Source organism: Mus pahari, chromosome 9 (assembly GCF_900095145.1).
Source record: "Mus pahari chromosome 9, PAHARI_EIJ_v1.1, whole genome shotgun sequence".
NCBI classification, from domain to species: domain Eukaryota; kingdom Metazoa; phylum Chordata; class Mammalia; order Rodentia; family Muridae; genus Mus; species Mus pahari.
In genome coordinates this window covers 16,830,721-16,848,227 of record NC_034598.1, presented here as the reverse complement: position 1 = coordinate 16,848,227, position 17,507 = coordinate 16,830,721, and the positions used below count along the sequence as shown (strand labels likewise).

Sequence of the window (17,507 nt, the reverse complement as noted above, 5' to 3'; positions counted from 1 at the left end):
CCTGGAACTCACTTTGTAGACCAGGCTGGCCTCAAACTCAGAAATCCACCTGCCTCTGCCTCCCAAGTGCTGGGATTAAAGGCGTGCGCCACCATGCCTGGCAAAGCATAGATTTTTAAATTTAAACTCCACCATACTCAGTGTTTGTGACAAAGGAGTCCTTCACAGGCTGACAGAAGGTGAAGGTATGTAAGACAGACCTGATGGCACATAAGTCTTACAGTTTCCTTAGAATAGGACAGTGTACACACGGGCATTGCAACAGAGGGGGAAATTTTGTGCCTTTGGCCACACACAGCAGATGCCTTCATTTTGTATGTGGGTACATGTCTTAGTTAGGGTTTTACTCCTGTGAACAGATACCATGACCAAGGTAACTCTTAAAAGGACAACATTTAATTGGGGCTAGCTTATAGATTCAGAGGTTCTGTCCATTATCAAGGCAGGAAGCATGGCAGCATCCAGACAGGCATGGCGTAGGAGAAGCTAATTCAATATTTTGTTCCAAAGGCAAACAGGAGAATACTGGCTCCCATGGGGCTAGGAGAAGTGTCTGAAAGCCTACCCCCACAGTGACATCATTATTTCAACAAAGCTACACCTGCTCCAACAAGGCCACACCTCCTAATAGTGCCACTCCCTGGGCCAAGCATATTCGAACCATCACAGTACATTTGTAACTGTGATTTCCACATTATCTCACTGCTGTATACATATGTATATCTGTGTGTACACTTAGCAATAACTGTAAGGTTGCATGGGTTGTCATTATGGCTAAACTACATCCTTTAATTCTGTTATTGTCTCTGGCATTACACTATCCTTATCATTTTCTAACTGTGTTTTCAGTGTCCATCATAGAAATTCTGAACATAAGTTTGGCTCCAGTGAATGACAAATAATAATAAAATGCAAAAAAATATTAGTCAGGTTTTAGGCCAGTTTTCCTTCTGGAATCTTGAGTTTAAAAAGCATCTGTAACATAAACAGCCAGATTTGGTAGTTTTGGGGGCACTCGGGAACTATAGAGGAGGTCACTTGGGACTGGGCTTGGTGTCATGATAAGCCAATAAGATCACCTGTGATTTATTTTTGTCCCACTGAGGTGGTATTGCCTTACAAATTTGCATGCCAACTGCAAATTTGGGTTCTAGTTGTGATTTAGTTGGGTCTATATGCTTTAAATGTGTTGTCTGAGAACACGGGCTTTAGGGTTTATGTCCCTCTCTGCCACTTGGTAGATTTAATTATCAACTTGACATAACATGAAATCACTTGGGGGAAGAATCTTAGTGTGGGGATTTCTATGTTGGGTTAGTCTTTGAGGGATGATCTTAGTTAATTAATGTGGCAAGACCCAGCCAAATGGGAGTGACACTGTTTTAAGGGCTGATCCCTGAACTATGTACAACTGAAAACCTAATTAAGCTTTCTTAATGGTTGCATTTATTCTCTCTCTTCTTTTAGACATGAAGTGACTAGCTTCATAGCTGAGCTCCTGCTTTGACTTCTCTGCAACGGCGGACTGTAACTTGGAACTGTAAGTGGAATAAACCTTTTCTCCCCAATAATAATAATAATAATAATACTCAGAAGTTCATATATGAAGAAAATCTAAAGAATCAAAATTGTTGGAATAATCTCCTGATATTTCTACATAAGAAGACAAGTCCTAAAGTTGTATGTGGCCTAATCCTATTACTATAAACTAGCCTGCATCGTACAAGACTTTCTGTAAAGATAGTTTCATTTTTATACAAATAAATTAGTATTTTTCAAAATTAATGAAGAATTTCATGCTTTCATGTGATACATAAAACATCAAATAAAGAATCTCTAAATAGCAATGATAAAAGTACTATGTGTAATGGAATTATTTTCTTATAAAATTACTGGTACTTTTTTCCTGTAATGTAAAATGTCAGGTTTCCAGTACAGTAGTCACCAGGGTATTGTTGGGGCCAGAAAAACTGTTTCCAAGAGAGTTTCTACCTTCACCAAAAGGAATCCAGACTGCTGGCCATGAAAATTAAGAGGGTTCTGTGAAATTGTTTAAAGGAACAGATGTCAAATAAAACTTGCAAGTGTTACAGTGTGTCTGTAGCAAGTGATTAAACACTTTCAGATTTCAGAAGCATCCACGGTGTGATACATACATCCTTATTAGGGATGACACATGCTTTGGTTACTGCTGGTTAGAGAAAAGGTGAGAGGAGAACAGGATGATGCAATAAACTCAGCTGGCATGCACTGACTGTATTAAAGAGAACTATAAACCTACCAATATAAAAAGTTTAAAAGGAAACTCTGAAGTCAGGAGGCAATTTACTGATGGCTGACATGGTAAACTGTGGCAGGATAACTTTCAACTGGTAGTAGAGTAGTCACATTTTTTACCAAAAGAATTTGAAAAGCATAATAACAATGTATAACGCATAAGGTCTGAAAAATAAATTCTATAAACTCCATAGCTCTGATTCAAAAAAACTATAAAACATAAAAACTGTTGTTATTTTTACATATATAAGACCTGTAGCATTAAATTACTGCAGTGCTGTGACAGGACTTCAGCCACACAGCAGTCCTGAATCTATGTAGAGAATCTTAGGAAATTAACCATAATGTTTCCTATCACCGTTTTTCTAAAAACCATTCAAAACAATTCCATTTTGACCTTTCCCAACTCAAGTAATACACAGAGGTGCAAAGGTGATTGAGTCATTCATTAAGCAGCCATAATGTAATCAAGTCTGAAATCATTCCCAAGGGTTTCTAATTCCAAAGAAGGACCTGAGGGTTCATCTACTCCTGCACCCAGTCTAGGGGCTGGGAGTGAATTATAATTTGTGCATATCCTGACTGTCCATAGAAGAGTATGTAAATAATTCAAAAAGCTTTGCTGCTTTTCATTAGACATCCGCTAGAATATTTTAATGTGCATAATATACATCAATAAAAGGGGGCAACAAATGATATAGAATCATTAAATCATCATTAACCTAATAAGAAGCCTAAGCCACTACTTTGCAGGTTCCATTTTGCTCTGCAGTCAGCCTTCTGAAACATCAAGTGAGAATTTGCAGATGGAAGTAACAGAGAAAGAAGACTACTTTGAAAAATGAGCATGTGGTATTTTTATTTGCACGTTCTTTACATTGAAGTTTGAATAAAGAGCTAAAATAAAAAGTACCAGAAATGGGCAAATGTATATCTAAAACGTAATTCAAGCCATTGTCCCATTACCATTATTCATTTATTAATGCACATAGAGGAATTCAATATGTTTGACATGAAAAAAAAAACTAAAAGGAAACTGTAAAAGTAAATTCTCAAAATAATAATATAAATATGACAAAAACATATCTATGACAAGAAGGGATACAGGAGCAAGGATAAAGAAACTTAAGCAATCTTTCCTAGGACTTTAACAGGTCTTTACCAACTCTCATCAGAACTATGTGAATTATTCCCTTGAATAATTTGGCTGGCTTCACCATAGCAATCTCATATCCTACCTAAATACTTTACTTCTTCCCCACAAAATACTGAAACTTCTTGGCTAACCATGTATTGGCACCAATCTACTTTCCCAGACATATCAATCACACTGAGCTCCCTCACTCCATCCCTAGACTCAGTCACACTACTGACACGGTCTTGCCTTTCTCAGTCTTGGTCTCCCTGATTCTTCATCCTGCATTTTCACTTCCATGTCCCTGATTCTTCCCCCAAAGTTAGATCAGCCACACTTTTCAGACACCAATTTACAAAGCCCTCTATACACATCATCTCTCATTACACTTCTGACTCTATTGCATAACTTACTACTTTAACTTTACTAAAAATTTGAAGAATATTTTATACCACTTGTTTGTATTTTATCCAGTCTATACCTCCAGATCTCACAAAGATCACCATAGCATCTTTCTGAAACAGATCCTCAGCTCACACATGCTATAAGAACTGGGAAACCCTATAAGAGCAATGCTACATAAAACTTACAAACTAGCTAATGCTAGAAACTAATTTTGGAGGGCTGGAATATGGCTCAGCAGTTAAGAACACTGACTGCTATTCCAGAGGTCCTGAATTCAATCCCCAGCAACCACATGGGAGATCACAACCATCTGTAATGGGATCTGATGCCCTCTTGTGGTGTGTCTGAAAACAGTGTATTCATATACATAAAGTAAATAAGTAATTTTTAAAATAATAATTTTGGTTGAAATTTTTTTTTAAAGATTTGTCTCTTTAAGATTTCTGAGGACTTAAATGTATCTAAGATGGGCCTATTTTGAAGTTGCTTTCTTCCATCAGAAGCAATGTTGAGTATCCTCTGGTTGTCACATTTTTCCAATGTGCTCTTACATCAAAACAATTAATGCCCTGCAACCCTGTAGGTGGAACAACAATATGAACTAACCAGTACCCCCAGAGCTCGTGTCTCTAGCTGCATATGTAGCAGAAGATGGCCTAATCGGCCATCATTGGGAAGAGAGGCCCCTTGGTCTTGCCAACTTTATATGACCCAGCACAAGGGAAGGCCTGGGCCAAGAAGTGGGAGTGGGTGGGTAGGGGATCAGGAAAGGAGGGAGGGTATAGGGAACTTTTGGGATAGCAGTTGAAATGTAAATAAAGAAAATATCTAATAAAAAATAAAGGAAAAAATTAATGCCAAATACCTGTTATTGTCAGCCTGCATCAATGGCTCCTTGAAAGTAGAAATAGTGTGGAGATAGAGGGATGGCTTAGTGGTTAAAAACACTGGCTGTTCTTCCTGAAGACCCAAGTTCAATTCCTAGCACCCACACTGCAGCTCCCAGCTGCCTGTAACCTCAGTTCCAGGAGACTGACACTCTCACACAGGCATACATGCAGGCAAAAAAAAAAACAATGCACATAAATAAAAATAAATAAATTAAAGTACTTTTTTAAAAAGAAGAAATACTAGAAAGCAATCACACATGGGGAGGCACTTGGGAGGGAAAATGGACAATGTGGGGGAGGTAGTGGGAGGAGGGGGCAGAGGGGAACCTGACTGGTATTGGGTGAGGGAAAAGTACTGAAGCCCTGAGGGCCAGCAGAAAGAATGGAAACAGGCAACCTCAAGAAGTAGGATGTTGGGGCGACCCCCCAGAGTGCATCAGAGACCTGGGAGGTGAGAGATTCCCAGGACTCACAGAGAGGGACTTTAGATGAAATACGTGACAGTAGGGAGAGGGAACTTATAGAGCCAACCTCCAGCAGGAAGACAGGACATCAAGTGAGGAATGGGGTTGCCATCCCACAGTCACATCTATGACCCATAATTGTTTCTGTCTGAAAGAATTACAGGGATGGAAATGTAGAGGAGCCTGAAGAAAAGAGCCAGCAACAGACCCAAAGTGGGATCCAACTCAAGGGGAGGTCCCAAGGCTATGGAGTGCTCACAAAAAGGGACCTAGCATGGCTGCCCTCAGAAAGACCCAACAAGCAGCTGAAAGAGTCAGATGCAGATATTTGCACCCAACCAATGGACAGAAGCAATTGACCCTTGTTGCTGAATTAAGGAAGGCTGAAAGAACCTGAGGAGAAGGGCAATCCTGTAGGAGAACCAGCAGTCTTAATTAATGTGAACACCCAAGATCTTTCAAACACTGAACCACCAAACAGACAGCATACACCAGCTGATATGAGGCCCCCAACACACATACAGTAGAGGCCTTCCAGGTCTGTGTTCATTCAGAGATGATGCACCTAACCCTCAAGAGGCTGTAGGCCCCAGGGAGTTTAGAGGTCAGGTGGGGTTGGGGTTGGGGGCATCCATGTGGAGATGGGGTAGATGGGGAGGAGGTATGGGATGTAGAGCAGTCAGAGGGTAGATGGCGAGGGGGGAATGAAATATGGAATGTAAAAAATGAATTACAAATAAAATTAAATTTTTTAAAAAGTAGATATACTGTGTTACTAGGTACATACATATAAGATAAAATTAGTTTACAGTCAACTGTGCTGCTTAAAAGGAGGCATACAGCCAAAATTCTAAGTACTGGTTTTATCCAAATATTGATGCACAAATAGAGAAATCCTATCTTTAAAAAGGTGTGTGATTTTTGCTTTGTCTTTGTGCGTGACTTTACACATTACAAAACCTCATTGAAAAACATACAATTCTAAAGAAAATAATAAAGAGGAATTTTCTACTTTCACTCTTATATTTTTAACTTTTAAATTAATTCTTCATCAGTTAAACATACACAAGAAGTCCTCTCATGGGAGAGCATCTACTGTTAGAATGAACTGATAGAAATTTTAAAGATGAAGAGATGAGCATGAGGGAAAACAATGCAGTGAAGTTCAGAACATTCAACAAGGGGAGTACAAGTGTGAGTGTGTGAGTGTGTGTGTGTGAGTGTGTGTGTGTGTGTGTGTGTGTCCACTTGTGTGTCCTATATAACAAAGAACAAACTCCTTCATTTAGTATTTCCTAATTTAAATTCTTCTTTCATCTGCATGTCCAACCTTCACATATATTTGAGGAAAGAACTACCCAGAGGATAATCCATTTCTAAAAGGAAGCAATAAAACTCCCTTTCCAAAGCACCAGATGGTAATATAAAAAGCTCCTCACAGAATCTCTAGAGAAAGCAGCAGGTCTCATTGGTCGTGTCTTTGGTTATTTTCTGTCTCACACATAAAGTACTCTGCCATCCTGGAAGAAGTTGTGCACTGAAAAACATGTAGGCGTCACCCATCTCCCCACTTTGTCTGAGTAAAGAAACCCCCATCTTCTGTGAAAGATTTCAAGCCATGCGACCTAAATCTCTTGGTGGTAGAAGTCACTGTCATCTCATCTTCATTAGCCAGACATTAAAATAATCTAGCAAATAGTAGCTTTTTAATGACCGAGTCAATGAAAAACATTTCTTCAAATAGACTATAATTACAAATTGAAAAAAATAACAGCTCTAAAAACAAAAATAATCATTTCAGTATCCTCCAGATTGGCATTTTTTATTAATAATAATTTTTATGGTGCCTCAGAAAGCCCTTTAATTTTCTACTAGCCCAAGAATAATTTTCTGAGTTACCCCCAGTGAGATGCGAGAAGTCTAGCAGTCCACCTCCAGAAAGAAATGGAGGTCCTCCCACAGGTTATGGGATTAGGGAATCCTCAATCCTGTGCTATTTCCAGAGGCAAGAAGCTGTACACATGCCTTGCAAAAACCTAGCTTCTGTTTATCACACAGTAGTCACAAAAATGATCTTTTCCCTCCAAAAAAAACCATTCCTTTTAATTGTACCTTGCAGTATTGTAAGGCTGTCTCCTCTGTGTGTTACCATTTCACACTACCTTGTAGAGAGATTTGTTTCCAACCTATCATCTGGAAGGTTCTATCTGTCCCATTTCTCCCATATGCAGTCTTTGGGCAAATCTCATGCTGAATCCATTCCTTATTCTTAGTTTTAAACTCTTATCTTCTTTTTAAGTTTCTTGTTGAGCCCTTATTTCCTATATTTTATTATGTTGGTTAAATCTTCCCAGTTAATCGTTGCTGGGGGTTAGGGAAAGGAGGAAGTAGAATCCATCGAAATAGCAAAGAAATTCTGATGATAAAAATTAACTCTCAAGAACACAGAAAACGGCAACATCACTTGGCACTTCCTCTTAACAGTTTTAATCAGTCAACCAGACATGATTAGTTTGGTTTTATACCTCTTCCACATCAAGATCAAACCAAGTCACAAGGGGGGGGGGGAGTTGTAGCACATCCATGTACTTACCTGGGGATATGGGGAGGCCCTGGGTTTTGACTTGCTACTGGAGAGCCTTGACTTGGCCCCCTTCCTGTTGTCCGTAATAGTGGGAGTGGAACTGCTGGTATAGGAGAAAGTGGGCTTAGAGGCTGATATCTGGTCCAGGGAGAGCTGCAGTCCTTTGTATTCTGTGTCTCTGTGGGGTGAGGAACAAAGTCTTTAGTCAGCCACCATAAGGAATAGATTCATGTGTTCTCTCACCAGGAGAGACAGTACTCTCTATATACAGAAAGAAAGAAAGAAAGAAAACAAATGTTAGTCATAGAGCCGGTTTCCTCAAACAGCTGTATCGTTCTAGAAAAAAACTCACTTTATTTAACAAATGTGTGTGGATGTGGTTGCCACCCATTTATTTTATTAAGTAGAAGATGAACCTCTCATTTAACTACTCAGATAAGTATTTTTAATTAAAAACCTAAGCAGTAAGTATAATGACTCAGAAAGCCCTTTGGCTCTCTAGCAGCCCAAGAGAAATCTGCTGTTACCCCAGTTACGCTCACATCCAGCAGCCCTACTCCTGAAAAAAGGTGTTAAGTGGTAAAGTGAGATTTTGTGCCCTGGATTGTGAGATATGAATTTTTAAATCTGCACTAAAGGATTTCATGTGAGTGAACCCAACAACTAACTGGTGATAACAAATCATCAGCAACAATATCATTGTGATAAACATTCTAAACGTTCTTATAGCTAGCTTCAAAATAGTTAAAAGTCCCTTTAACAGGCTAAATCGGCCTTCTCGGAGTTCATTTCATCACCAACGTTTTTTTTTTTTTTTCCATTCCTTCATTCATCTAATAAACATTTACTGTGCTCCAGATAAACCAGACTATGTGCTCGGCAGAGACATGAGAATGAAGGTGATAAGTATAATGTGTAGCACATTATAATCCTTTCAGGAGAAAAACATACATAGTGACTGCAGACTGATATGAAGGGATCAAGGCACTTGATTATGAAGTCCACTCTGTCATGCCCACAGGCACAACCTCAAAGCCTTCCAGACAACATCAGATGTCGTCACTTGGAACCTCTAATTTTGTTCAGAGAATATCTACTTCCCTCTAGTCCCTCAAAATAACTTTTTCAAATAGTCTTCTTTATCATCACTTGTGGGGAAAAATTCTTATGGATTCTAGAACCAAATGGTATGAAGCAAGGTCAGTGACTAATTGTGACTATTTTTTTTTACTCTATAGAAACTGTAAACTTTTATTTATTTGTTTGTTTATTTATTCATTCATTCATTTATTCATCATATATATATATATATATATATGTAAACTTAATATATCCAATAATGTATCAGTCATGTTCCATGGTGAAAAAATAATGTATTGTCCTACGATCATTTTCTCTTTCTAGGAAACTAGCAAAATCAGGTAAATAGAAAAGTTTAATTAATTACTTCAAAATTAGTGTGAGAGATGATTCTTAAGTGTCCTTACTATGAAAAACATAAATTGTAAGTATGTGAGCTAGTGCATACACAAAGTATGCTTGATTTAGCCACTGCACAATGTATACATATATCAAGAACCCCGCCATGTGCACATGGAGCAACCCACGGCTCCAACTGCATATGTAGCAGAGGACAGCCTTCTCAGATATTAATGGGAGGAGAGGCCATTGGTCCTGTGAAGGCTCGATGCCCCAGTGTAGGGAAATGCCAGGAGTGGGTAGATGGGTGGGGAACACCCTCATAGAAGCAGGGGGGATGGGATAGGGGATTTTAGGAGGGGAAAACAGGAAAGGGAATAACATTTGAAATGTAAATAAAGAAAATATCTAATAAAAATTTTTAAAAGAAATTTAAAAACAAATACAAATAAAAACTAACCCTGCCATGTGCTATAAATACATGTAATTTACTTATCAACTCAAAAAGGCAAAAATCATATTTCAGGCCAGGAGTCTTTCAAGTAAGAACGGAAACCAGGTAAACCAGTTTCAGTATTATCCTGGGCAGTGTAATGACACATCTCAGCAAGCTACAAGAGAAAATCCTCACACAGTCAGCATCTTCATCTAAAAGTTATACATCTGTGGAGCCAGATAACATTGGATTGAGAATATTTTTAATTGCATCTGACCTGAACCACATACAGGCTTTTCCCCTGATTGTTCCACAGACAATAAAGTACAACAACTATTTACACAGCATTTGTATTATTTTAGGAATTATAAGTACCTAGAAAAGATTAAGACATACAGGGTATGTCTTAGGATGTAGATTATATACAAATACTCCATTTGTTATAGAGGACTTCATAGACTTTGGTTTCTATGGAAAAATCCTGGAACCAGTACCCTTTGAAATCTGACATTCAATGAGTAAGAATATTCGATAAGAGCAACAAAGATTCAAACAGAAGTCATAAACCTTGTCTTCCACATCACTGTCAGTATTTCTCTAATCACCTCCTTCTGAAGACAGTGTAGACCATGGGGATGCCTCAGTCAGAAATGTAATGTGTAGCAAAAACTATTCTCAACAATAAAAGAACCTCTGGGGGAATCATCATGCCTGACCTCAAGCTGTACTACAGAGCAATTGTGATAAAAAAAAAAAAAAAAAAAAAAAACTGCATGGTACTGTTACAGCGACAGACAGGTAAATTAGTGGAACAGAATTGAAGACCCAGAAATGAATCCACACACCTATGGTCACTTGATATTTGACAAATGGTGCTGGCATAACTGGCAGTTATCATGTAGAAGAATGCAAATCGATCCATTCTTATCTCCTTATACAAAGCTCAAGTCTAAGTGGATCAAAGAACTCCACATAAAATCAGAGACACTGAAGTTGATAGAGGAGACAGTGAGGAAAAGCCTTGAAGATATGGGCACAAGGGGAAAAAAGTCCTAAACAGAACAACAATGGCTTGTGCTGTAAGATCAAGAATCGACAAATGGGACCTCATAAAATTGGGGACTAATATCCAATATATAAAAAGAGTTCAAGAAGCTGAACTCCAGAAATTCAAATAACCCCATTAAAAAATGGAGTTCAGAGCTAAACAAAGAATTCTCAACTGAGGAATACTGAAGGGCTGAGAAGCACTTGAAAAAAAATCTTCAACATCCTTAATCATTAGGGAAATGCAAATCAAAACAACCCTGAGATTCCGCCTCACACCAGTCAGAATGACTAAGATCAAAAATTCAGGTGACAGCAGATTCTGGCAATGATGTGGAGAAAGAGGAACACTCCTCCATTGCTAGTGGGATTGCAAGCTTGTACAACCACTCTGGAAATCAGTCTGGTGGTTTCTCAGAAAACTGGACATAGTACTATCGGCAGATTCAACAATACCTCTCCTGGGCATATACCCAGAAGATGCTCCAACTGGTAATAAGTACACATGCTCCACTATGTTCATAGCAGCCTTATTTATAATAGCTAGAAGCTGGATAGAAACCAGGTGTCCCTCAACAGGGGAATGGATATAGAAAATGTGGTACATTTACACAATGGAGTACTACTCAGCTATTAAAAAACAATGAATTTATGAAATTCTTGGGCAAATGGATGGATCTGGAGGATATCATCCTTAGGGAGGTAACCCAATCACAAAAGAAGTCACTTGATATGCACTCACTGATAAATGGATATTAGCCCAGAAACCTAGAATACCCAAGATAAAATTTCCAAAACACAAGAAAATCAAGAAGGAAGTCCAACACGTGGATACTTCATTCCTCCCTAAAATAGGGATTAAAATACCCATGGAAGGAGTTGCAGAGACAAAGTTTGGAGCTAAGACAAGAGGATGGACCATACAGAGACTCACCCGGGGTCCATCCTATAATCAGTCACCAAATGCAGACACTATTGCATATGCCAGCAAGATTTTGCTGACAGGACACTGATATAGCTGTACCCTGTGAGGCTATGCCAGTGCCTGGCAAATACAGAAGTGGATGCTCATAGTCCTCTATAGGATGGAACACAGGGCCCCCAATGGAGGAGCTAGAGAAATTACCCAAGGAGCTGAAGGGGTCTGCAACCCTATAGGTGAAACAATAATATGAACTAATCAGTACCCCCAGAGCTCATGTCTCTAGATGCATATGTAGCAGAAGATGGCCTAGTCGGCCATCATTGGGAACAGAGGCCCCTTGGTCTTGCAAACTTTATATGCCCCATACAGGGGAATGCTGGGGCCAAGAAGTAGGAGTGAGTGGGTAGGGAGCAGGGCAGGGGAGGGTATAGGGGACTTTTGGGATAGCCTTTGAAATGTAAATGAAGAAAATATCTAATAAAATAATTTTAAAAATAAAAGAATTTTTATAGAGAAAAAAAAGAAATGTAGTGTGGTCCACGATACATCTCTTGATTTGTTTTTCTTCTAATATCTTGAGATTTTTCCTTCTTCTGCCTCTCACTTTATCTAAACAACAGTCCCTAAACTAAGCTTTTGATTTTGGGGCTTTCTCTTTCCCCCAACATCTTACATCCCATCTGTTCCTATGAAGATCTCTTCCTGTCTTCTGAGATCATATAGTTTATACTTACTGAGTGAGGGCTGTGTTCTACAGGGTTTGTAGAGATCAATGAGCAGAAGGCCTCTATCTCTCAGGAAGGAGGCAACAGGGCTGATCCTGAGGAAAGTACAGAGGAGACCAGGGAACAATTTCCTACCCTACCATAGTTTTCAAATGATTATGATCTCTCCCAGTAAACTTTAAAGTTCTGGAATGCATAAGCAAAGAGACATTTTGTTACAATATGAATGCAAATGCACAGTATATCACATAACTGGAAGAGAAAGACAAAAACACAACTTTAAAAAGACTTCTTCCCTACTCAATGAGCACTAATAACTTAAAACCAGCAGATTTTCTCAGTAGGAAAAAAGAGACTGTGTGACCTGCCTTCCTTTTCAAAACAGTAAAGCCAGGCACACTGGGTTCTGACAGGAGGTAGGGCTTCCACTCTTGTCCACTCTATCCAATGCACTTCTGTTCACCAGACACAGAAAATACATTCAGTTCCTGCCTTGTATCACATGCATAAACAGCAAAAATTATTCACCATTACAAATATGGCCTATTTCAATATATGAAGGGAATAAATAAGACTCATTTTTCTTTTCTATTCATAAATTCCAGAATGCACAAATCTGCACTATCAAATTATACAAGGTCTTTCTGAAAAAGGAACTTTCCCAAACTCATTCTATCCTATCAGCATTAGCCTGATATTCAAATCAGACAAAGACACAGCAATTACACACACACACACACACACACACACACACACACACCGCACACAAACCCTATATACCACTGTCCCTGATGAATATAAACCTAAAACTCTTCAATGAAATACCAGCAGCCCCAAGCTAAGAGCACAAGAAAAAGATCAAACCTGGGGGTGGGCAAGACGGTATGGCAGGTGAAGATGTCAGCTACAAAAGCCTAATGACCTGAGCTTAACCCCATGTTGGGTCTTGCCCGCCACCCTCTAAGCATTGTATTGAACCCCTTACAGACACGCTAAGAGTTGCTTCCCCGGACGTCCCAGAACACAGCGTTCTCGGACCGCCCACTGTCAACGCCCACTCATCACCCGGACCAACCACCAATGTCGTCACGNCTACTCGATTGGACCCACCTTCTAGACACAGCTCCGCTGAGGATTGGACCACGCGCCATTGGGACATTGAGCCATTGAGAATGCGACATTGAGAGGAACACTCAGCAGAGACAATGGGACATGCGGGAGAGGGTTGGGTTCTCCCACATGTAATTAATAAATAATATTCTTTCTTGCAGCTCATCTCTATTTTAGGAAGTTTAGCTCTTCAGTACGAACCCAGTCCAAGGTGTTTTCTGCCCACGCAGACAAAGCGCCTGTGCGTGACGCAGAAACATTACAACCCCAGAGCCCACATAAAGATGGAAGTGGGGAACTAACCCCAAAAAGTTGCCTGGTCTCTGTACATGTGCTTTGGCACATGTTCTCACACACAATGATAATAAATATAATGAGAAAAAAATTAATCCAGGCCTGGTAGCATAAATCTTTAATCCCACCACTCAAGAGGTAGAAGCAGGTGAATTTCTGTGAATTCAAAGCCAGTCTCATCTACCTAGGGAAATCCAGGAGAGCCATGGCTACATAAAAATGAGACTATATCTCAAAAACACAAAAAAAAGTAAAAACAAATACACACCATGAACTATTCTAAGAGTGCAGAGATGATTTAGCATACACGAATCAATAAATGTAATGCATCTCACCAAAATAATAAAAGACAAAAGCCATATGAAAAAAGCCCTGATTTAGAAACAGAAAAAGAATTTAAAGAAATTAAATCCCATTTCATCTATAAACTTTCAACTAATTAAGTACAGAAGGAATATTTCTTAACGTAGTGATATAACAAATACATACTCAAACTTAAACTTATTTCTGGGAGAAAGCTGAAGATATTTCCCCTAAAAGATCTAAAAGAAAGAAAGAAAGAAAAAGAAAGAAAGAAAGGAAGGAAGGAAGGAAGGAAGGAAGGAAGGAAGGAAGGAAGGAAGGAAGGAAGGAAGGAAGGAAAGAAGGAAGGAAGACAGGAAAGAAAAACAGGGTCTCTATTGCTGTAACAGAACACAAAAGGCAACTTGTGGGGTAAAGGATTTATCTCACTAACAATTCTACATCATAGTTTGCTATCAAAGGAACACATGTCAGGAATTCAAGGCAAGAACTGATACAGAAGCCATGAAGTAACACCACTTACTGGGTCACTGCTCAAGACTTTCTTAGCCTGCTTTTTTTTTCTTCATTTACATTTCAAATGCTATCCTGAAAGTTCCCTATACACACACCAGCCCCTGCTCCCCTACCCACCCACTCCCACTACTTGGCCCAGGCCTTCCCCTGTGCTGGGTCATATAAAGTTTACAAGACCAAGGGGCCTCTCTTCCCAGTGATGGCCGATTAGGCCATCTTCTGCTACATATGCAACTAGAGACACGAGCTCAGGGGGTACTGGTTAGTTCATATTGTTGTTCCACCTACAGGGTTGCAGACCCCTTCAGCTCCTTGGGTACTTTCTCTAGCTCCTCCATTGGGGGCCCTGTTAGCCTGCTTTCTTATACAATCCATGACCACCTTCCCAGGGATGGCACTGATCACTGTGGGCTGTGCACTCTCACATCAATCAGTAAGCAGGAAAATGCCCCACATGTTTGCCTACAGGTCAGTCTTAGAGAGGCACCACCTCAGTTTAGGTTCCCTCTTCTCGAATAGCCCTAGCTTGTGTCTAGCTGACAGAAGAAAGAAAAAAAAAAAACAGATATCCACCTCCATTACTCTTATTTAACATAGTATTGAAAATTTCAGCCAAAACAAGAAAGCAAGGAAAGGAAAGAAAGGGCATATGAGTAAAGAGGAGGAAAATCAAATTTTCCCAGTTTGCAGACCACATAAAACATGAAGACCTCACAGGAAGACTGATAGGACTGGTAAGTAAAGTTATTCAGTAAAGTTATATGTTTCATAATCAGATTTATAGTTTAAAGGTGAAATTTACAGCCTAGGCGCATGTGTTTGAACAACTGGTCCCCGTGATGATATTGTTTTGGGGACTGTTGAACCTTTTGGACTGGAGTCTAACAAGGAATACTAGGTCTCTGGAAATAGGCCTTGAAAATGATCCCTAAATTCTAATTCTGGCATGAGTTTTCTATATCCATATTCAAGGGGCCACTTCTTTATATTCCTACCTCTAGGGACAGAGACACTCCTACCACTATGACTTCCCTAGCATGGTGGACTGTTTCCCCTTTAACATAAAGCCAAATGTACTTCCCTCCCTTAATTTACTTTCATCGGATTTAGGAAGGAAGGAAGGAAGGAAGGAAGGAAGGAAGGAAGGAAGGAAGGAAGGAAGGAAGGAAGGGGAGGAGGAGAAAGAGAAAGAGAAAGAGAAAGAGAAAGAGAAAGAGAAAGAGAAAGAGAAAGAGAAAGAGAAAGAGAAAGAGAAAGAGAGAAAAAAAGACCAAAGTGTGGATGCTTTAGTCCTTCTTAGAAGAAGGAATAAAATACTTGAGGGATGAAATACGGAGACAAAGTGCCATATTGCCCCACCTGGGAATCCATCCCATATGCAGACACCAAACCCAGACACTATTGCAGATGCCAAGAAGTGCTTGCTGATAGGAACCTGATACAGCTGTCTCTTGAGAGGCTCTGTCAGATCCTGACCAATATAGATGCGGATGCTTGCAGTCAACCATTGAACTGAACACATGGTTCCCAAAGTAGGAGTTAGAGAAAGGACTGAAGGAGCTGAAGGAGTTGAAGGAGTTTGCAACCCATAGGAAGAACAACAGTAATAACCAATCAGATCTCCAGAGCTCGCAGGAACTAAACCACCAACACATGGAGGGACCCACAACTCCAGCCGCCTATGTAGCAGAGGATGGCCTTGTCAGACATCAATGGGAGGAGAGGCCCTTTGTCCTGGGAAGGCTTGATGCCCCAGTGTAGAGGAATGCCAGGGTGGGGAAGCAAGAGTGGGTGGATGGGTAGGTGGAAGAGCATCCTCATAGAAGCAGGAAGAGGGAGGGAGGATGGGATGGGGGTTTCCAGAGGGGGAACCAGGAAAGGGGATAACATTTGAAATGTGAATAAATAAAATATCCAATAAAAAAAGAAAAAAGAAAAGAGGAAGGGAAGGGAAGGAAAGGGGGAGGGGAAGGGGAGGAGGAGGGGAAGGGGAAGGGGAAGGGAAAGGGAAGGGAAGGGAATGGAAGATCAAGCTGGATGTGGTAGTTCATGCCAGTAAGTAAGGCACTGGAGAGAGAGAGAGAGAGGAAGGGGGGGGGATTTTATACACAAATAGTTAACTAGCTTTCTGAGAAAGAAATCAAATAAAGTAACCCTATCTACAAGAGATACTTGTAAGGAAAATACTAAAAATAAACTTAGTCATGCAAGTGAAAGTTCTCTATAATAAACATGACAAAGCAACGAACAAACAAATTGAAGAAGATACAAACACACACACTTAAAAGAATTCCCGATGTTCAGGTGATTTTGTTATCATGTCCATGCTATCCAAAATGATTTAGAGATTTTGTGAAATACCACACACAAAAAAAAAAATTAGTCAGCTGGGAGTATAATCAAGGATAAATTACTTGCTCTCCGAGATTACCAGTCTGCCAACAAGCACACAAGGAAAGAACTCAACTATCACTATCTATGGTTAAGATCACAAGAAGACTCCAGTCAGAATCATAAAAAAACAAAACAAACAAACAAACAAACAAACAAAACTGGAATATGCTACTAGGAGTGCAAGAAATGTGAACCTTTGCACCACCACACTGCTGCTGAGAGTGCAAACTAGTGAACACTATGATGGATCCTCAGAAAACTAAAGATAGGGCTACACTATAATGCAACTATCACACTTCTGAATAAAGGGCTGAAAGAAAGGAAACCAGCGTATCAAAATAGGTACCTGAATCCCTATGCTTATTGCATCACTAGTCTCAGTGGCCACTACTAAAGAGTCTGTACACAGATGAGTGGCTAAAGGGAATACCAAACATGAACACACACAACACACACACACATGCAACCACACAGACACACACACACATACATACACACAAACACACACCACATGCACCCACACAGACACACACACACGAACACACACACACACATGAATACACACACACACACACACACACAC

At 39.8% G+C, this 17,507-nt stretch overlaps 1 protein-coding gene across 3 annotated transcripts in view; it reads right to left on the bottom strand.

Moving 5' to 3' along the window:
* Nucleotides 1-17,507, bottom strand: part of Sim1 (SIM bHLH transcription factor 1) — a 126,549-nt gene that overhangs the window by 68,897 nt on the left and 40,145 nt on the right. For all 3 annotated transcript variants that reach the window (XM_029542586.1, XM_021205290.2, XM_029542585.1), the window contains one exon: nt 7,765-7,933. In XM_029542586.1, the coding sequence (XP_029398446.1) occupies nt 7,765-7,933 (169 nt within the window). The remainder of the gene's footprint in view (nt 1-7,764; nt 7,934-17,507) is intronic.